The 22,752-nt window shown below is 36.1% G+C and overlaps 1 protein-coding gene across 2 annotated transcripts; it reads left to right on the top strand.

Annotated features, from left to right (window-relative positions):
• Positions 1-5,245: 5,245 nt before the first annotated feature.
• On the top strand, positions 5,246-22,614 carry LOC126585945 (probable LRR receptor-like serine/threonine-protein kinase At3g47570). Of its 2 annotated transcripts, none has more exons than XM_050250587.1 (6): positions 5,246-5,918; positions 6,067-6,138; positions 6,241-6,312; positions 18,722-19,081; positions 21,145-21,972; positions 22,075-22,614. In XM_050250587.1, the coding sequence occupies exons 1-6, from the start codon at positions 5,336-5,338 to the stop codon at positions 22,470-22,472; spliced, it is 2,313 nt and encodes a 770-aa protein (XP_050106544.1). In that variant the 5' UTR covers positions 5,246-5,335; the 3' UTR covers positions 22,473-22,614. The 2 variants fall into 2 exon arrangements, with proteins under 2 accessions (XP_050106544.1, XP_050106537.1); XM_050250580.1 differs by having other exon boundaries at positions 19,963-21,972.
• The last annotated feature ends 138 nt before the right edge of the window (positions 22,615-22,752 follow it).

Raw genomic sequence — 22,752 nt, 5'->3', positions numbered from 1 at the left:
ATCACATTGTCATAACAATTATCATACATATCATTCATATTATCATGAAGATAAATAAACATATATATATCACATAAACCGATGTATATATTATTTGGGATAACTCACTAACCAATATAGGCCCACTAAGCCATACATAGTCTCTAGTAATACTGATTTTAATATTTAAGATCAATTCGTAACATATTGACCAAAAGTCAAGTTTTTGTCAATGGTGGGGTCCACAACTCTACGTAATTCGATCAGAAATATCCGCCCATCGGATTTCTGGTCCATAACTTCCCAAGGGTCTCATTTATCTTCTAGAACAATACTTTAAAATTTTGGAACGATCCAACGGTCGGATCTCCACCAATTGCTAGAATTATGTTGATATCAACGTTTGGTTTTACAAACATAGAAATTCAATTTGGGAAGATCCGTACGTCGGATTCCCAATCCGTCAGTTCCTATGGTCCTTAAATATTACATACTATAACGTATTAAGGTTTGGTGACAATCCAACGATCGGATCGTCGAATCATAAAATGGTCAAGTGGCGTAATATTCCATACTAGGTTCAAACTATTAAACTATATCAAACAATTATCAAATTTAAAATCATAATATCAAATTTAACTTAAAAAGGCAGTGTTGGCCCACTGGCTACTCGCCCCAGCACAAGCCATCGCGAGTGGCGATTTCCAGCGAACGGAAACCCCAAATTCCGACCAACACTAAAATTCACCAAATTTTGCAGAAATGTACAGCTCAAGGAGAGGAACATTTTCATACCTGGGCCGAAGCCTAGTTCGACAGGGAAGTGGCCGGAAAATTCCTCGAACCGTCAAAAACCCTCGATTTGGGTGGTTGTTTATTTCACTCCATTGATGCTCCGACGCCCCCAAACTTGGTTGGACTTTGTTCCTGGTCTCAAGAGGGTTTGAATGATGGTGGTAATCAACAGTGGTGGCTTAAAAAATGGCGGATCGCCGCCGTGGGTGCCCTCAAAGCCGTCGGCTTTGATCATCATGGATTAGGCTAAATGTCTTCGATTTTTTAGTGGAATTGGTAGAGGGAGGGTTGTGGAGTCGACTACAGGTAGTCACGATGATTAATTCGCCAGAAAATTCGACTATTTCTCGTTGGAAATTCACCCAGAAACCAGGTCGGGTCACGAGTCAATGGAGAGGGTTCTGTTCCCTCATTCTCTTCTTCCTCCTTTCCCTCCCTTTCTCCTCCTCTGATTGGGCAGATTCACCCCTCATTTATCTTCTCATCTTTCGATCACAGCCACACACGTGGCTTCATCTTAGCCGTTCCTTCTCTAACAAATCTAGAGCCCTCCAAACTTAATAATTAAATGACCATTCTATCCTTGACTTTGTTCGTTATAACTCCAAATTACGTTCCGTTTGTGCCCACACATTCGTATCGACACGTACTATCCAAATATGCAAAGAAATCTGGAAAATTATTAAAATATCAAGTACGTCCACAAGGAATCCCATTTAACACAATAGGGGCAATTTCGTCCTTTTAGTTATTGAATAAAAATTTTATAAGCCGTAAATATAAACACATTGAAACTACGAATATGAATACTACATATGAGATACGTAATTTTAAATAGTGAAATCCAAGAAAGGGATTTCACAATTATCAAGAATTTTCAAGAATGCTACATAACTTGAAGAGTCTACATCTTGCTAGACTTACATATCCCAATTAATTATAAACATTTTTTTAGAGAATTAACCATAATCCTAATTTAAGAAATCCAAATCGCACATAAAATCCTCAGATATAAACCACCAAATATTTCCTAACACAATAATAAACCAAACCAACTAACCAATTAACCAATTAACTTTTTCCAACAAAAAAAACCATTACTATCAAAAGCCATATATTCGTGATATAACTACTGTTTAATTTTTCCTTCTTCGAGTTGCTATTGGTACTCTAAAAAAGTCATGATAGACTCGATGGCTTAGTTCTTGCTAATTAAGAACTCAACTTGATCTATACCTCAAAAAAATTGGACAAAAGAGATAATAATGTGAACAACTGAACAAGTATTTAGAAGAGCAAACACGCTATTAAGACTTGCAACTCTTGGCTGAATACTTCCTCTGGAATGGAAATATATAGAGTAAAAAATTAAATATAGCTGCTGTAGAAATCAAATAAGGCAGCTGCCAGCCGCATTTGCAAATCGTCAAAACCATAGATTTAAAAATCGATAATATCGGCGAAATTATCGTTTTTTTTCATATCACGATATTTCGTGAGTATTTCTTTAATTTTCGTTAATATATCGCGATAATATCGATGATATCGCAATATTATGGATATTATCGCGATATTATATATAATATCGCGAGATGAACCTAAAAATATTTGAAAAATTCTGAGACTTAATATCGCGAGATGAACCTAAAAATATTTGAAAAATTCTGAAAAGTCTCAAACATGCACATAAAGGGGTTCGAACCCCTCCCATCTAACTCCTTCAGCGACTTGACCACCATACCACTTACGTTTTTTTGAAAACATGCTAAACTATTTATATATATGGTTTTGTTTTGAATTCTTTTTGCAAGAAACAAATTTGCACATATTCCAAATTTTTTGTGGTATTATATTTTAAATTGTGTCAATTAATTACTTAGTCAATGGCATGTGGTTTTTAATTTTTCTATTTTTTATTTGGTCACTTACATGTATGGTTGGAAAAAATTCCCGAAAATCCCAAACCAAACCGAAAAAGTCCCAAACCAAAACCATCCCGAAAAATACCGAAATTTTCGATATGGGATTGGTTTCCAAATCCCATTTGTTTGGTAATCCTGAAATCCCGAAAAATACCGAAGTATTCGGTTTCCTATTGACTTTTGGGTTTCGGTTCTTGAAAGCCATTGCTATGGTTGCTGACTACTCTTCACAATACACTTACTTTACACATAGTGATGATGAAGATAGTGAAAATTTTGAACCTCATAGGAACTCTATGTGGTACTTAGTCACTCATGTATCTTACCATGCAATGTATAAAGTGTAAAATATTGTACTAATTCATTATATATAAACGATTATGGTGTGTTTAAACTTCTTTCATTAATTATTATATATTTTCTACACTCACAATGTTTGCCAGCTCGCTATATAATCAACTTAAATCAGTTAAATCCATCATGCAATGCATTTCCTTCCAATTTTTTATGATAAATTAATAGATAATTGACTAAATAAACATCCTGTAAAGTTTCAATAAAAATTTCCAAGTTTTTCTTACAATTTCCGTGGTTTCCATGTAATTTTTATCGATATCGATATTATCCCGATATTTCCATCGATATTTCCGTGTTTTCGGACTACAGATATTTCCGATATTACCGATATTTTCTTCCTTGTTCAAAACCATGCATGTTAGTAGAATAAAAAAATGAATACTTGGGAGGCCCCGCCGTCCACTTATTTCCACCAATTCACCAGTTCAACCACTACTGCCATTTTTTTCAATTTGGACTTCCAACAAGGTTTATTATTATCATCACAGTTCATTCATATCATATCATCTGCTTGATAACTATTATAATGATTCAGTAGGGCACCATTTGAATGCAGGGCGTGGTAGATGAATACCATGACGCTACCTCCCTCCTTTCTGTCGGTATCATAACATTTATAGGAAGACTTTATGCAACCCTTAAACTTAAATTAGTGGGACTCTATAGATTTTGTCAACTTCAATTTTTGGCATAATACTATAATGTTAGAAAAAAAAAATTGACGTTAAACTGTGAGGTAACAGAAAATCTATAAAAACTCTAACTTTAAGAAAGTCTCCTTTACATTTCTATGAGTCTGAAAATGATAATTACTAAATTCAATGTACACATGCGTGTTAGATTGGAACAAATTGTTAATTTTTCAGACAGACGGGCTGCATCATTAACAGCATCAATACTTCTCCATTTAAAACACTCGTTCAAATAATAGGTGTTGGGTTTTTATGAGAAAGCTTTTGATACAATTAAAAGTAGAATCATTTGATATAAGCTATGATTTGTTTTGTGAGATAGTTGAAGTGGGACCTTTTGCTTTATTCAACATTAATCACTCCAGAGTTTTCAACACAATTAGTGGTTTTTGTTAAGAGTATTAATTTCATATCGGGAAAAGAAGGTACCACAAATGTGTTTATAAGTAAGTTGAATTATTCTCCATATTGCTAATTGATTTTATAGTGGAACCTCAACTACTTTAAGATATCATAGTAGATTGTCTCATGAATAAAGGTCCAACGAGCACATGTGCTCCACGTCACCAGATTTATGTTGTCTACGTGTTACATGTGAGAGTGAGTGTTGAGAGTATATATGAATCCCATATAGGGGAAAGAAGGAACATTGCAAATGCTTATAAGTAAGTTGAACTACTCTTCATATTGCCAATTATTTTGATGATAAAACCTCAATTTCTTCGGTTCTTGTATTCTCTTATAAATTATAGTTGTAATTATTGTAGGATATTTACCACAATATATTAGAAACACACACACATATATACTCACAAGTAATCCAACAAGGAGTCTGTACGCATAATTCTATACGGTATGCAAATAATGGATTGCCTTAATGGATAATACTTTTCTCTTTAATTCAATTGACAATATGGGGCAAATTTGCAAGGTCCCTCGTCCCTCCTCCCATCAATGTCCAGGACCCTCCTCCCATTAATGTAGGACTCATTCTCAACAGCTCCCTCACGTATGGCAAATTTTCAAGCCTACCACGTGAACAACACAATGGAATGACGTGGAGCGCATGTGGCCGTTTGACTTCACATGTGAGATAACCTGCTCTGATACCATGAAGAAAGTTTAGGTTCCACCATAAAACCAATTGGCAATATAGGGAATAGCCCAACCTCTTATAAGCTCATACAAGATCCCTCCTCCTATCAATGTGTGACTCATTCTCAACACTTTTTCCAGTAGTTTAGAGGAATTTAGTTAGTATAAAACTATATCTTTTGTCAATTACTGTGAAGGGTAAAGTCAGAAATTTAGAGGAATTTAATTAGTATAATACTCTATCTTCTGGCTAATTCGCAATGCATTTTGTTGAATTGACACAATCAACAAAATATGGACCCCATTAAACAAAATAAAATAGATATGGACGATTATTATGTTTCAAATGTTTATAAATTGAAGTTTCAAAGTACAAAAAGACTAAGCAACCTTTGAGCTCCAATTTCTTCTTTCTTTTTTGTTTCCAGAGAGTGATCACTGCAGACTACACCACATTTTCCACATCGATAGATAGCCGCCTGAACAGTGGACACAATGGCGAGAACTTTTTTCCTCTCATCGACAACTTTGTTGCTGCTGCTGCTATTCCAATACTGTTCTGTATACATAGCTATATTAACAGTGAGTTCAGTAGCAGCACAAACCAACATCAGCACAGACCAGTCTGCTCTTCTTGCCCTCAAATCCCATATAACTATTGACGCTCAAAACATCTTGACAACCAACTGGTCTACCTCCAATTCTGACATTTGCAACTGGGTTGGCGTTACTTGCAGTGTACACCACCTTAGAGTGACAGCCTTGAATCTCTCCTACATGGGTCTCACCGGCACCATTCCTCCCCACCTAGGCAACCTCTCATTTCTTGTTGCTCTTGAATTCAGAAACAACAGTTTTGGTGGTACCTTGCCCACAGAGTTGTCTCATCTACGAAGGTTGAAGTTTATTAGCTTTGGTTTCAACGAGTTTAAAGGAACCATACCATCATGGTTTGGTTCGTTATCTAAACTTCAAACACTCGATTTGTATGGTAATCAATTTTCGGGTTCCATACCAAATGCTATATTCAACTTATCTGCACTGCAAGTACTTAATCTTAGAAACAACGAGCTATCCGGTACGTACAGCCAAACCAGTTGCCAAACAATCTATCTTGAAATCTTTGTGATTCATTACTTTACTTTTGTTTTAACACCATGTTATTTATCTGCTAGTTTATTTATTTTTTCCTTATCTTTATATATTACAAGCCTAAACTTTGATAGGTACCATACCTAGAGAAGTCGAGAAGTTAACAATGTTGCAGGAGATATTACTTGGATATAACAATTTCGAAGGTATGACACAATTACATATACTCTTGTTGCAGTGATTATATAACTTACTCTGTTGGTTCATTTTTTAACTACGACTGGGCATCTACATATTTCACTTAACAGGTAGCATAGCAAGAGAAATTGGAAACTTAACCATGCTCAAGAGGATATTCCTTGACTTTAACATGTTCGAAGGTACCACACACTCGACTTTGTCATTCCTCTGCATTATTAGATTAATGTTAGATGTACCACATTTTTATGTATATCACATTGTAACACGTTCCTAATGGAAGTCAAATCCGTAAATACAATTAGCTAGGATATAATTGACTTTTATATTATAAACAAAAGTTACAAAACCCTCTTCAAAGGGCCAGCTGAATAATTTAAACACATTTGTTGAAGATTGAGTACAAATAATGTTACAGCCCATCCTGAAAATTAGAATATTTTAATCATCAAAGATGTGAAATGATTAAAATACCCCTAGAAGAGAAATCGTTGTCTTTGGTTGACTTTCATTCTCGTGACATGTATGAGTTATTCTCTTGGCATATTATTATAGAACTCAGCGATACGAGTGTCTGCAAGAGGAACGGAGTTTGGAGTACTCATTTAAGGATTTAAAGGGAATCATTGTGTCCTTAAGAAATATTGCCTCCAACGGCGGAGTCCTAATAGTGGAATCCTTAAATTTGAAGGTTTTATGATTTATGTGATAATTTGTTTAGGTGCACATTTTGTGTTTATGTTAACCTTTGTTTAATTAATTAAAAGCATTTTATTGCCACTTACTATTACAGTCTAGTGGTATTCCTCTTTTGTAAATGAGAGGTCTTAAGTTCAATTTTCGCTAAAAGTAAATTTGAACCAAATTATTGATAGCCCCCTTAGTGTAGAAAATATCATTTGTTCAACAAAAAAAAAACATTTTATTCAATCAAGATTGTGGATCTCGTTTTCCATTTAAGGTGCACATATTCTTGTTTATATTAACCTTTTTCTAATTATTTTAAAGCATTAAATGTTTCAATCAAAATTGTGAGTCCTATTTTTATTCAAGGTTATTCTTATACAATCCCTATGTATTCAGTAAGTCTCTATACTTTAAGGACTTGTTTTCCAATCCATTAGAAATTCATTTTGTCCCTATATTTGTTTTATATCCATTATATACAATAATTGTTCCTATTTAAGAACTCCCATCGAAATGCTCTTAGCTTTTATTAGTGTGATTTCTTACTCAAGTGAAACGTATCATGAGGACCTTTGAAGCCCACAAGGCAACTTCAATCTGACGACATGACAGTCAGTGGGGTTTCCTTTTTAAACTATTACATTATATTATTTCAAACATGTTTTTATGATATATTTTTAAATCATGCTTTGCTTTGCTTTACGTTTACTTTAAAAGCACAAATACTTTGTGTTGTCGGCGACGTGATTTATTTGAATGGTGAATCTTTTTCGGGAAAGATTCACCATTGTATTTTACTCTTGGATTTAAAATACTTTATGTGACATTACGGTTTGACACTTGTGTTTTGACATATCATCGAAAGAAGTAATGGCGGCCGGCAAGAGCAAAGAATAGAAGAGCAAACCCCTCTTAGCTAACAAATATGAACCCCTTAGTCATGTTTTTATAGGACTTGCTTATTATGTATGTTTACACAGTGTTCATAGGTTCTTTATTTGTATTTCCGGGCTAAGGATTAGCTTTATGTTTACGCTCACATGCACCATTACGTTTTCATTGGATCCAGTATATGTGCCAGCCTGTCCTAGATCGCAATAGACAACTAGAACTCATATATAAGTGTTTTGTGTCAACTTCACGTGCATGTAATACTAGAGCGTAAACCTTAAACACTTAGCCTGTTTTATGTCAGAATATCTCTGTATGAACTTGTGTGTCTGCATTAATTGTAATGAGCATCCCTTATATGTTGATTATTGAGTGTGATTATCTGCTACTTAAATATCATCTTTCCGTTGATGCCATTGAATATTATTATTATTATTATTATCATCAGCGATGACATACTTTGGAATTGTGATTTTACTTGCCTCATTCCTCTAAATGGTTTTATATTTTGAGTACGAGTATTATTATTAATTTAATACCTCGTTCTGCATACTTACATAGTACAATACTTTGCGAACTCATACTTGTTTTATGGCAAGAGGTTACTTATACTTTGAAAAGGAAAGTTTTTAGAAATGATTATTTTTGCCCAACCACACCTTTTGTTTTGCGCCTCTTCATGTTTTAGTAGGCTTTGAAATTCTTGACGTCGAGACGTGGTGGCTAAGTCTTCCCTCTTCAGTGCATGGACATCTTAGTAATTTTGTAATCAACATCTTTGGATGTATTACACTAGTTTTTTATTCCCCTATATTTAATTACATACTCTGTTCACCCAGCGTTCTAAAAATTGGTCTAGACGACGCTCGGCAGTAGTCAGTTGCCTTGATTAATCCATAATTGTGAAGGAAAGTGGACAGTGCATTCGGCAGCGCCTAAGTGGCTGCCTGGAAGGCTAGGTAGGCTGGGTGGCTGGACGGTTTGAGTAGGTGGAGGCCATGACCTTCACTAGATTTGCAATTGCCACCTACAAATAGGGTCATCTCTGAGATTTTGGGAGCCTTGTACGAAATTTATAAAAGGTGTCACGCCCCAATCCCGACCTACGTCCAGGACCGACACGTGACGCCATAAAAAACCCCGTATATCTAACATACCCCGTCTCCGGGATATGTACCAAGCTCAACTCATGCCTCGAATTTGCGTAGTAATTTTTTTCGTATACTTTATGACTGCATCTAACCTCCTCGTTAGACTGCCTATGTACCCTCAATAGGGATCAAGCCATTCGTAGTTCACCATTCACAAAATCAGACATTTATCCCACTGAGTTCAAGCAGAAAAGCATAACATTCCTCAATCATTTAATATAACCTGATAGCATGAAATTCCTGGGCTCAAGTTACATAACAAACCCTCATGAAATCATGATTTCTCTTCCATCCAACATATAAATCATTATGTCTCATCATGATATCACAATTCACAACATACATCATATTTAAGAACCGACGAAACACAAAACCATTCTTTAGCCACATTAATTAATTAATTTGATCAAGGTAATAACAATCATTCTCATATCTTCTAAATTCATACCTTATGAAATCATAATTGAATCGTAGAAAATTCTGAAGGAGTCACCCAGAGGTCCAACATCTTTTCTAACTCAATTCACAAGATTCTCGAAACCATTGACACAAATATATATAAAACTAAGGCTAGAGTGACACAGTTAGGCCAAGCCTACTTCTCCAAATAATGGGATTTCAGACCACTCTACGAAATCCAACAACCTCAGGTTCCAGACCACTCAACGGAACCAAACTAAATATGATCGCCTATCAAATGCACCAAGTACAACTAATCATCATCACCTCTAGAATGCGTATGGTCCTCCATTGTGGATATACCAAGTAGAACCATAGGCATAATCTCATCGTGCAAACAGTGATCACCCATTGCGGATATACCAAGCATGATCACCCCTGAATACATATTGTCCCCCATCGCAGATATACCAAGTAGGACCACATCCTAGCTCTAGGTAGTGATCACCCATCGCGGATATACCAATCATGATCACTCCTAGCATGCGTATGGTTCCCCATCGCGGATATACCAAGCAGAACCATATGCATAGTCTAATACCGTAGGCAGTGATCACCCATCGTGGATATACCAAGCAGGACTGTATCATATAGCTCTAGGTAGTGATCACCCATCGTGGATATACCAAGCATGATCACTCCTAGCATACATATACACGTTATCGATTCCACATATCAACCAACATCTAGTCATATGGAGCACAGCATAAGGAATTCCCCTAATTACTATTTCAACTAAGAAAAATCTAATAAAGTACCTAACTCATCTCCTGACTTTCATCCCTATCACATGCTAGGTAGTAATGCCAAGTTCAAATAGGTATTCAGTTGGCAATCATATCCAAATAATTATCAAACAATAATTAGATCCCATAATTGTCATAACATTCATCATAATTATCGTTCACATTATTAAAAAATAACTAAACACACACACACACACACACACACACACACACACATATATATATATATATCACAAACATCACCAGTACACAAGCCAAATCATATGTAATAAACATAGGTCTATGGCTAAATATATAAAAATCACATTTCAATAGAAATCATATTTATAAGACCAATTCATATTCACAAATGATACCAATATAAGAAATTAAGATAATAATCATATCTCATATATTCAAGTCATTATCTAACCAATATAAGCCCACTAGACTTCAATTAGTCTCGTAGTACTAATTTTATTATTTAGAATGTTTCGAGACATGTTGACCACAAATCAACTCTCGGTCAACGATAGGGTCCACAACTCTACGTAATTCGATCCTGAAGATCCGCACATCAGATTTCTAGTCCATAACTTCCCAAAGTCCACATTATGCTTCTAGAATAACATACTAAATTTTCATTATGATCCCACGGTCAGATTGTCGTCAATCACACAAACAAGTGGCGGTCCAATTTGATCACCGCACCAAACAATTAAATTTTAGGAAATCGAGCTAGACATAGGTTTACAGGGTCACTAGAAGGTATTTGGTACTTAGACAACACTCATGGACGGTCTCACGCACCGCCACATGCGGTGGTAGTCAAGGTGGAAGGTTTAGAAACCCCGAATTTTCAACATTAACTAAATGAGCTCAAATTTACATGGTAGCTAGGGCTCAACAAGGGAAACACTTTTCACAACTAGGCCAACGATAAATTATAACTGGAAACCATCCAAATTCACCAGAGAAAACCGGATTTCTAGGGTTCTAAACACCCAACTCTAAAATGAATACAAAAGTACAAACTAAGCATACCAACTTGAACATTATGAAGAGTTGATGAAGTTTCATACCTCACTCAAAGGAAATGGTTGTCGGAATCACCCGAAAAATGATAAAACTGTCAAAAAAGTTGTCGGCTTTGTGGCTTCGAATTGCAAAGATGGAAAAGAAAATGGGAAACCTAACACTACAGAGATGTAGGGCTCGTGAAGAGCTTTCCATGGACACCAAGATCACCCAAAACGGAGCTCGGACGGAGGAGATACAAACGGGCCAAGTGAGTGGGTTAACGAGTCCATTCTCCCCCCCCCCCCCCAAATGGGTTAGAATTAGATCCTTTCCCCCCTTTTTTTTCCTTTAAGAACCTCCCTCTTTTCTGATTGGTCCCTTCCTCTTTTCTTTTCTGAATGGTCCATCAACAACTAATCTAATTTGTCCTCAACTTTGATTGGTTACCATTCCCACATGATGGGAGTTTTAATTAATTTATAGCCTATAGTTTAGTAAAACGATTTCAAATGTCCGTAACTATACCATAATAATCCAGACTCGCAAACAGTTTTCGCCTATGCATTCGTGGTTTTGAGATCTATTCGAAAACGTTACTTATGACCTCGAAAGGTCAACGAGTAAATAATAATTTTCCAAACTTCACTCTTCATAACTAGTTAATTGAAATCTAAATTCAAATAAATTGATATAAATTCTCAAAAAATAATATAAAATCTCAATAATACAAATACGTATATTATAACAGTGAAATCCAGGAACGGGATTTCACAAAAGGGCCCCCCTTGAGATAGTTTTAGAAAAGTAAGACAATGTATTGATGCTAGAAACAATCACTTAAATCAAAACAAACTTTAGCACTCACTTATTGCAAGTTTACAAATGTCATTAATTATAAGTAAAAAGAGCTACAAATATAACATTCACTAAATGATCAAAAGCATTTCAATCTTCAACAACCAAACATGAAAAAAAACTTCAAAACTCTAACTTTAAAATTTCACTTGAATATATAAAATTATATAATAAAATTGAAAAATATCCCTTTTTAGGATGTTACTATTGATACCCAAAATATCTCGCACTCCAAATTTTTATGTTTAGAATAAAAAAAAAATTACTCTTTTAAGCAGTGCACAATGAGATTTAAAAGTGTTAACAAAAGTCATTTTTAAATATTGAACATTATTACATAATATTAGATGGCAAAAATTTAGAACCCCTTAAAATTTAGGGTCATGTGCGACTGCACATTTCGCTCCCCCTCAACGCCCCCTCTGCCTACAAATTAGGTAGGATAGCGGCGGCGCGTGGCAGAGTAAAGTTGCAAAAGGCATATAGCAATTTTTTTAATTTGGTGAATGACACCGCTTTTGTAAACTCAAGCTGATAAGTTTTGGGCCAAAAAGGTTTGTAGGCCATCACAAGTCACTTATGTAGCCCACTTTTTTAATCCACCAACAATGAACCACAAGCAATTACAATAATACTTAATTAATTAAATAATTAACAAAATCTTATATTAATACATGCAAACAAGCATTCCTTAATATCATAAAAATATAGTAGACAATGCCCATATTGTAGACAAACTTTTCTCAATAAACTTATATGTTGTATTAATAACAAATTTTGTATTCTTCTATTTTGCATTTTATCTTTTTCAAATTCTCAATACAAGTATAGTTTTTGTAAGTATAAATAGGTACTTATATATATGATATACAATAAATTTACTTAAATCTATTAGTCCGCTTAAGTGTTAAGCGCCAGCCCACTGCCCGACTAGTAGCGTCTTTTAGAACCATGGATTCACCACACTTCTATCTCCCCTTGAGTGTGTAATTACTCAAGTAGATATCACATCAACCAATATCATAAAGTATCTAAATGGGTAGGGCGGTTGAATAGGTTCATAAATGTTCCCTTGAATCCTTTGAAGAAAGGTTTAAGGATCCATTTGGATCTTGTCTGTAGATGGACAAGTAAGAAGCTTACCCAAGGAATAGGCTTGACATGTAAATTTACGTTGAACGTCACCAAAACTTCTAGTTAGAAGATGCCAGTGTGAAGCTTTGTGGATATGATACATCACATCATATATAGGGTGTTCGAAACGATCAAGCCAAAGCATAGTTTTCAATGTAAACTCAGGGGTAGGGCTCACCAAATGGTGGACTTTAATGAAGCGGATGGTAGTAATTACAAGCCATTCAGAAGGGCCTTCATTTTTTGTAAAATACACTTCTGGCAATATTCATAGGAAATTATGCAAAGGAATTCAACTTTATTTTCTTCAAAGGTTTCGGTGTGATAATTGCTATCTCAAATATCTTTAAAGTTCAATAACGTTCTTTCGAAGCAGGGTGAGTAAATGGACTTTTTAATGTTTAATTCAATATCATTGAACAACATTGTACTGACTGTACCGTACCCCTCAATCAAGTTGGATTGGCCTTAAAGGTTTGTCAGAGGTGATATTTAGGTATGACGTTCGTAAAATAGATTCCTTTACGCAAGATGGTGTGTGTGGTTGCACTATCTGTCAGACAACTAACTTCTCCATAAGACATACCTAGAAATAAATTAATTGAATTGGTCTCATGACAACGAAATTTAAATTTCATTCATTCAATTAATCATTTGTAAAATAATATCCATAAATTTATTCAAAATTTTAAAACAAAATAATCAACAAAGGAAATTATTCAAAACTTAAACCAACAAAAATAAGGATAGGGGTTCGACCAGTTGAGGAATTCGGCCACTAGGGGGAACCCGGCCACAAGTTGGCCCATGTCTAAAAATATAATCTTTTATTAGAGTATATGCTTCCTGAAAGTCAGGAATCTCCATGGTTGTATCTTTAGAATTTTCCATGGTTGTATCTTCATAATTTTCCACTTTAACAAAATTAGCCTTAGACTTTTGACAACATGAATGATACTTAGCTACAACTTGGGCGGAAGATCAGCAAACGAGAAACCAATGATACTTGGAACCACAATGGTAGCACATATCTACTTTTATTGGGGCAAGTGCATTTATTCTTGAAGTTTGAGGCTTTGAGAGTGAGGTTTTTGCATTCCAGGGTTTTGTTTCCTCCCTTGGATTGGCCATAACTATGTCAACGTTGGGCCTTTGGTTAAGGGCTTGAACCCTTGTCATGCTTACCATGCTTAGAGCATCGATTTTGGCCTTGATTTGTGTTGGCATGTGCTTCAGGCACATCAGTTGAGACACTTGGTTTATACTTGATGATTTTTCATCGAAAACTGGTTTTGTTTCTTAGCAAGTAGTAAGATAGAGATATTTTGAAATGGGTTTTGGTATTTTGGAATGAAAGGGTATTTTGGTATTTTCACTATGGTTGGATTAGATATTTTGAAATGGGTTTCTTTTGGACCTTATTTGGCATGCCCAAGTGGGCCCCACTCATTTTGGTTTGTCCCCAATGCCCTTTTTCCTTTCTTCCTTTTGGATCTGTGATCTCTCCTTCTCATAACTCTTTCATCTATCTCCCTCACTTTCTCTCATTGTCTTTATCTCTCCCCTCTTCTTGAGCCCTCTCTCAGTAAACTTTCCCTCTCATCTCCTCTCTGAACCACACACACATAGCAACCACAACCACAACCACCTCAAACCACCACCACCTGGATGGAGAGGCTTTGAAAACCCCAAGCCAAACATCGGGAAACCCAACAGGGTGTCACTGTTCATTATCTTCCCTGATGTGTTTCGTGATTTTTTCGGCATTGGTAAGTTTCTAGAAACCCTTGGGGATGTGTTTTAGGGTTAGATCAAAGCTTGTTTTGAGTTATACATACGTGTTAATCGTAGAAAATAGCTCGAAGTAGCTTTTCCTAGTTTTATGATGAGCACTGCCACTTTCGAGGTATTTTTTGGGCAAGCCATGACGAGTTAGCCGTCGTGCAAGATACCATTCTCTTCATCTTGTTGAGTACTACAACTTTGGTTTTCGAATCACTTAATTTGGTTGAGTATCAAAGAAGTTATGGGCATTTGAAGTTATGCCTAGAAACCAGCCAAACCTTGGCCTGAAAATGGGTTAAACTCGACCCACAACCCAGCCTAAACTCTCGGCCCAATCCATAATTGTAACCCAAATGAGACCCAGCCCAACCCTTTAGCCTAGGCCTAACCCAACAAGCTAGGCCCAAGCCCAGCTACCTCAGGCCCAAACCCAAGGAGAATTGACCCAACCCAAAACCAATCCTGGAACCCAGGCCGCAAGTAGGTCCACGCGTGGGCTCGCATGAGCGCAGGTCTTGGCCGGCACGTGGAGCACACACGCCTCCATTGGAGGTACTATGCTCGGTGTGTGGCGGCGCGTGAGGGTACACAAGATCCCTCCTTATGTTTTTTGACATCCTGAATCCGTTTATGATGTTCGTTTCCTGAGACGTTTTAGTTACTGAGCTACGATTTGAGGTAGATATATATATATATTTTAGAAATATTATGTTAATGTTTTTATGTGCTTACTTAGTGATTATTCAATGATACTGCCTATGGGCGAATGATATTTATATTTGGCTTCGGCCGGGTGTAGGTTGGTGGCTTCGGCCGGAAGATATATATATGGCTTCAGCCAGGCATAGGTTCGTGGCTTCGACCAGAAGATATTTATATTTGGCTTTGGCCAGGCGTTTGTAGATGGCTTCGGCCGGAAGATATTTATATTTGGCTTCGGTCAAGTGATGTAGTTGCTTCGGTCGATTATGATAACACTACTAAGCACATTATACACAATACATGTTTTACGCAAAGGTTTTATGGCATGCTAGGGTTTTCGGAAAACCTATTACATATTATACTATTGAGTTTTCATTAATATGGGGGTTAGTACGGTAAATATTAATTGTTTTCGTATTACTTATATATATCAACTTGGTCCACTCATATTTTGTTTTGCGCCCCCTTAGGAATTAGAATCGAGGCGTACAATCCCGGCGTCAAGGCACTCCCGCATCGGCATCTTCGAGTCCTCTTGGTGTAGGACCCATCCTTTTGTTCATTCAATTATATTATTCATTTTAGTGTCTCGGATTAGTTGTATGCTCTAAACACATTCCATAGATGCATATTCATTATAATTAAATTTACAAGTTTTATTTATGTCGGTTAATTGATCTTATTTCTCATGCATCCTAATATGGTTTCGTCACCTTCGGGTGTTGGCCAGCACGTGCCTACCCTGGTGTTTGATGAATATCAAGGTCGAGCGTGTCATAATTCAAATAAGTAAATTTAAATATAATGAAATATGCGAATGCAGGAACGTGTTCAGAGCATACAACTAATTAAGGATATTTCGAAAGGAGTCTTATATAACAATGAGATTAAAAAGAAATGGGGGTCCTACACCGAGAGGACTTGAAGGTACCAATATGGGAACGCCTCAACGCTGGGATGGTACGCCTTGATTCTAAGTCATGAAGGGGGTGCAAAACAAAAAGGTAAGTGGACCAAAGTTTATAATAATAATACTAAGTAAAACCATTTTTCTTTTGAACATACTAACCCCCTATTTTGAAAAAAAAAACAAAAAAAAAAAAAAAAATATATATATATATATATATATATATAATACTACATACTAGGTTTTTCTGAAACCCCTAACATGCCATGAAAACATCTAAAACGTGTATGTATAAAACAACGCTCAGTAATGATAACATAGTTGCCAGAAGGCAAATCCATAAAACCTTCGTAAACCCAAAATAATAAAGTACTCAACTAGGGGTATCATAGTCGCCCAAAGGCATATCCTCACCTGAGGATGAAGCTGTACGACATTGAGTTACTCCAGTGAAGAAATATGGTAGGTCTCATCACACGTAGGTGAAGCTGTACAACTTTGAGTTATGCTAGAAAAGAAACATATACATAACACACTGACACTAGCCGTGGCTAGTGAAGCTGTCTGACACTAATTTCACCAGTGAAGTTGGGAGTATGTCATAAATATCCTCAATTGTGTCATATGGCCATAGACGTATACATACTCATGTTGTGTGTATGTGTTGTATGCTCACCCATTAAATAAGCACCGAAAACATAAATTATAATCTTTCTAAATCATCGGAGCTCAAAGCTCAAAGCATCAATTCATAAACCATAACAAATCATATTCGTAAATCCGTAATATTTCATACGCGTAAATCTAATAATTCATAACGTTTCGTAAAACATAATTCGATAAATCATAAATAATGCATAAAACGTAAAATCATGAAATCATGCTTTTCATGAATGCAAGCCTAGCATTTAGTAAAAATCATGCAATTTAAGAAGTGGTCTACTTACAGATACTTCGTCGTCGAAGAGCCATTCAAACTAAGAAGGACAGGATCGCCACTAATAAACGCACATAAACACATAAAGGGACCAATTAGTAAGACCCTACTAAAAACGATTGAATTTGGGAAAACGGAGCACGAATATGGAATCAGGGCATCGAATTACCCTAAGAGGGGTCCAGGGAAAATTTCTTAAAAAGTCAACAGTTGACCCAAAAAGTCAATCGAGACGCCGAGCCGGTCAACTACGTCAAAACTTTAGAATTGCACTAAACGGATGTCAAAAGCAGATTCAAGACGTCAAAATTAGTCTAGGAGGGTTCCCGAGAAAATTTCATAAAGTCAACGTAAGGACGGGTCAGGTCAACCCGACCCATAAGCTTGGTGACTTAGGTGGCTCGGCTCAACAGTATGACCTACAAGCCTTGGCTCGTTGGCAGCGCAACTTCAACGACTTGACACCGTGGCTCACACTATTTAGGGTAGAAAATCCCTCATTTTTGTTTTCTTCATTTTTATGGATGTATAATATAATGAGAACACAATTTAAGTAGAATGTATAGTTCAGAATGCTTAAAAGTTGGATTCATACATCATGGTCAATATTTCATGCAATCAAGGTTGTAAAATTATCAACAATTAAGACCATGTTTTAGAAGAACTTGGATTGTCTGATGAGGCGTGAATTGGTTTGTGTGGCAGAAAATACCATTCAGATTCCTTAGTGCAATATCAAGAGCATGCTTGATAATGTAATTTTCCCAATTTACCAAGGGGAGAGACACGTGTGGCCAAGAGAGAGTGGAGAGAATAATGCTTAAAGAAATTGTAGAATGTAATTTCCATAATATTAGTGCCTTTATTTATTGTAAACCATAAGGTGAGAGAAACTTGCTCTGCCAAAGACTTACACAATCATACAATGTGAAATATAAATTACAACACATACAAGGCTGCTGTAAAAATCACTTTAAATAATTTCACATACAAATATTCCCATTTGCCTAAAGAGAGAAGCACACAATAGTTTGCCAGAGGTCAATGCTGGATCCTTAATTTATAGGTGAGTTGCATCCTAGGAGATACACGTCCATGGAACTTCAAACAACGAGAAGGGGCAAAGTTTTGTAAAACATTACGACTATGCAAGCCCCTATCAGGTGCCAAGCCACTTTATTTTGAATATTTTTACTTTTTGTTCCAGCCATTTCATTTTTATAATGTATCTGTTATAGTTGATTATTTTTGGTTATAACTCTGTAAAGTTTGTTATAGTAATATAAGCTTGTCTAATATTGCCTATTGAATTTTTCCCCATATGTGTTGATTTTTCAGAAATCCCAAACTTGATTGGCAGTAAAGATCAGGTGGAAAGGTTGTTTGTGCAGGGTAATGCCCTAAAAGGTCATATTCCTGTTGTTGTCTTCAACATGTCCTCTTTGACAATTTTGGCTCTAGCCCAAAACAACTTAAGTGGTAGTTTGCCAGACAATATATGCCAGCATCTTCCAAGTATTCAGCTGTTGAATTTGGCGGACAACCAATTTGATGGTCCACTTCCACACAAGTTATGGCAGTGCACAGAGCTTCTTAATTTAGTATTGGCCTTCAACAATTTCAATGGAAGCATACCAAGAACTATTGGGAACTTGACCCAGTTAACAGAGCTTTATATTTCCAACACCACCTTGACAGGTACTTAATTACCAAGTCTATTTATCTAATATTCTCTGGTTCCAATCATCTAGACACATCCTTCCCCCTTCCCTCCATGGTGCTTCTTCTATCCTGTTTAATGAATAAATAAATTAGGGTATTAATCATTAATGGTTTAAAAAATTTAAGGGACGGTTTGGTAACTGTGTAATTTTTATTTTTGTATTATAGAGTTGGGGAGAATGTATAGGAGAAATTAGGAATACGTAAGTGTGAAGGATGGTGGGAGTGTATAAAATGAAATATAAAACAAACAAAAAAAGGAAAAAAAAAAAACAACTTAAGTTATTTTCTGTACTTAATTATCACGATTTTATTTCAATTAATTCTTCTTTATTTCTTCCCCTCTCCCATCACCCTTCTCATATCTTAAACACGAAAACTAAAAATGAAATGGTTATCAAACAAGCCACATAGGATTTCATAATACTTAAATGGGTACCACTAGGGAAACTAAATTTGGAGATTAAATTTGCAAACTAAATGATGTGGCACCAATAAGAATGTGCACGTTTATCAACGTTTAAGTAATAAATCAATCATCAACTTCCATGTTATTTAGTTTCCAAAATGTAGTCTACAAATTTAGTCTCCCTAGCATTACCCTTCCTAAATATATATACAAAGGGTTTCCTAAGTTAGATTGAAAATAGAAAGTTCCCTTCTTTAATATAAATGTGACCATTTTTCAACAAATAGTCTTAAAAGACTTTTTAGTCATCTTACATCAATCTTTATGTGTAATAAATATTTCACATTCTCAAATAGTTTAGAACAAGATGTGAACCATTTGGGAGTATGATATTTTAGAATACTAAGACGAAAAAATTGAACTTGTGTACTAATACTAATTATGACAGGTACTATACCGTACGAGGTTGGCGATCTTCAAAATCTACAGTATTTGTTACTCAATTTGAACAATCTCAATGGCCCCATTCCATCCACAATCTTCAATATGTCTAAGTTGATAGAAATTTCACTTGTTGGCAATCAACTCTCAGGCAGCCTCCTAGCAGACCTAGGCATTGGAATTCCAAACCTACAATGGATAGTAGTAGGAGTGAATAAACTCAGCGGAGTAATTCCCAACTCTATCTCCAATGCTTCAAAGCTTACTTACGTAGACATGACTGACAACTCTTTTTCTGGGTTTATTCCTAACAAGCTATGTGCCTTAACAAACCTTGAGTATCTTGGCTTATACCAGAATAATTTGACGGTTGACACTTCTACTCCAGAATTGAACATCCTTTCCTGTTTCACTAATCTTAGATATCTTAGGGTATTCATCCTAGGACGTAATCCATTAAACTCTCCTCTACCTATTTCCTTTCGGAATCTCTCTACATCGCTTCAAAAACTATCTTTAAGTGAAGGCAAATTGAAGGGTAGCATCCCCAATGATATTGGCAACTTGAGCAGCTTGATATATTTAAACCTGGAACTCAACCAATTGAGTGGGTTAATTCCAACTTCTATTGGAAGACTAGGGAGTCTCCAAGGTTTGTATTTGTTAGGTAACAAGTTGCAAGGACATATCCCCAATGAACTTTGTCAACTAACCAAACTAGCTGATTTAGTTTTAGGTTCTAATCAACTTTCTGGTTTTATACCTTCATGCTTTGGTAATCTAGCTGCAAATCTTAGAAAGCTATCATTAAAGTCCAATTTGTTAACTTCTACAATACCATCTACTTTGTGGGGGCTTGAACAAGTCTGGTACTTTGACTTGTCATCCAATATTCTAAACGGATCTCTGTCACAAGATATTGGTAAGTTGAAAGTTTTGTCATACTTGGATTTATCAAGCAACCATTTATTTGGTATTATACCAAGCAGCATTGGGGATCTTCTAGGTTTGGTTACTATGTCCTTGGCAAATAATTATTTAGAAGGCCCTATTCCTAGTTCATTCGGCAGCTTAAAAGGCTTGGTACACTTAAATTTATCCAAGAACAATTTGACTGAAGCAATTCCAAAGTCTCTAGAAGCACTCTTGAATCTGAAGTACCTGAATTTGTCTTTCAACAAACTCCAAGGGGAAATTCCAGAAGGCGGACCTTTCACAAACTTCTCTGCTCTATCATTTGTCTCGAATAAGGCGTTGTGTGGCGCAGCTCGACTCCATGTCCCACCATGCAAAAATAATACACTTCAACCAAGTTCAAGGAAAGCTACTTCGTCCAACTTGAAATATATTATTCCAGCAATAATAATAGCAACAGTATTCCTAGCCTTTGTAGCCATATTTATACTGCATAGGAAAAGGAAAGTTGAAGTTGCCACAGAGGCTACCTTGTTACCTCAATCTCTTTGGAGAAGAGTTTCACACCTTGAACTTCTAAGGGCGACAAATGGATTTAACAATAGCAACTTACTTGGAAGTGGGGGTTTTGGCTCAGTATATAAAGGGACATTGTCAGATGGGATAGATGTTGCAGTAAAGATTTTTGATTTGCAGCTAGAAGGGGCTTTCAAGAGTTTTGAGAGGGAATGTGAAATGCTAAGCAATATTCGGCACCGAAATCTTATCAAAATCATCAGCTGTTGCAGCCAGTTGGATTTCAAAGGCTTGGTACTGAACTACATGCCTAATGGGAGCCTTGAGAAGTGGTTGTATTCTCAAAACTCTTCTTTTGATATCCTAAAGAGATTGAATATAATGGTAGATGTTGCATTGGCATTGGAATACCTACACCATGGTTATTCAGTACCAATTGTCCATTGTGATTTGAAGCCAAGCAATATACTACTAGATGATGATATGGTTGCACATGTTGCGGATTTTGGCATTGCAAAACTCTTGGGTTTAGGGGATTCCATGACCCGAACAATGACCCTAGCCACAGTTGGGTATATGGCTCCAGGTGATCTAATTTCTAGTTTAATAACCTTCAACCTTATACGTGTTGTCCTTAAAATCATGAATAACTGGACTTCTAACTTTCTTTGGCATATTAATATTGCAGAGTACGGAATGGATGGAATTGTTTCGACGCAAGGGGATGTATACAGTTTTGGTATTGTGGTCATGGAAACATTCACAAAAATGAAGCCTACAAATGAGATGTTTGTTGAGGAAATGAATCTAAAACAATGGGTTGCAAATTCACTATTATCAGAAGCAATAGCTGAAGTTGTGGATGCCAATCTACTGGTAGCAAAAGAGGAAGATCATGATTATGTGACTAAGATAGATTGTTTATCGTCGATTATGCGATTAGCTCTTGCTTGCTGTGCGGAGCCACTGGACGAGAGAATAAACATGCAAGAAGTTGTAGCCACGCTCAAAAAAACCAAAATCAAGTTTTTGAAGGATGTTGGAAGAAGAGTGTTGTTGAACCGTCCTCGTGTTCAAGCACTTTGATGGAGTTCTTAATTTATGGGTTCTTGTAATATTTCAAGCCTTTTGAATCAGTTTCAGTCCTTATTTGATGCAGTTGTATTTGAAACAGTTATTTTCTTGAAGCCTATAGTGGAGAGTCCAGACTGATTGATCAAATAAATAACTTCATCAAAATATCACCTAATTAAGCACTAAAAGATGAGTCAAACCAATCCTCTTGAAGAAAACCCACCTGTGAATCATATGTGCAGTGGAGAAGAGACTAAGAAAAACCCCATAGCATCTTTTCCATTTTCAGAAC

This window comes from Malus sylvestris, chromosome 2 (assembly GCF_916048215.2).
Source record: "Malus sylvestris chromosome 2, drMalSylv7.2, whole genome shotgun sequence".
Taxonomy (NCBI): domain Eukaryota; kingdom Viridiplantae; phylum Streptophyta; class Magnoliopsida; order Rosales; family Rosaceae; genus Malus; species Malus sylvestris.
Note: the sequence above shows the minus strand (reverse complement) of the source record. Positions and strands in the feature narration are given on the sequence as shown.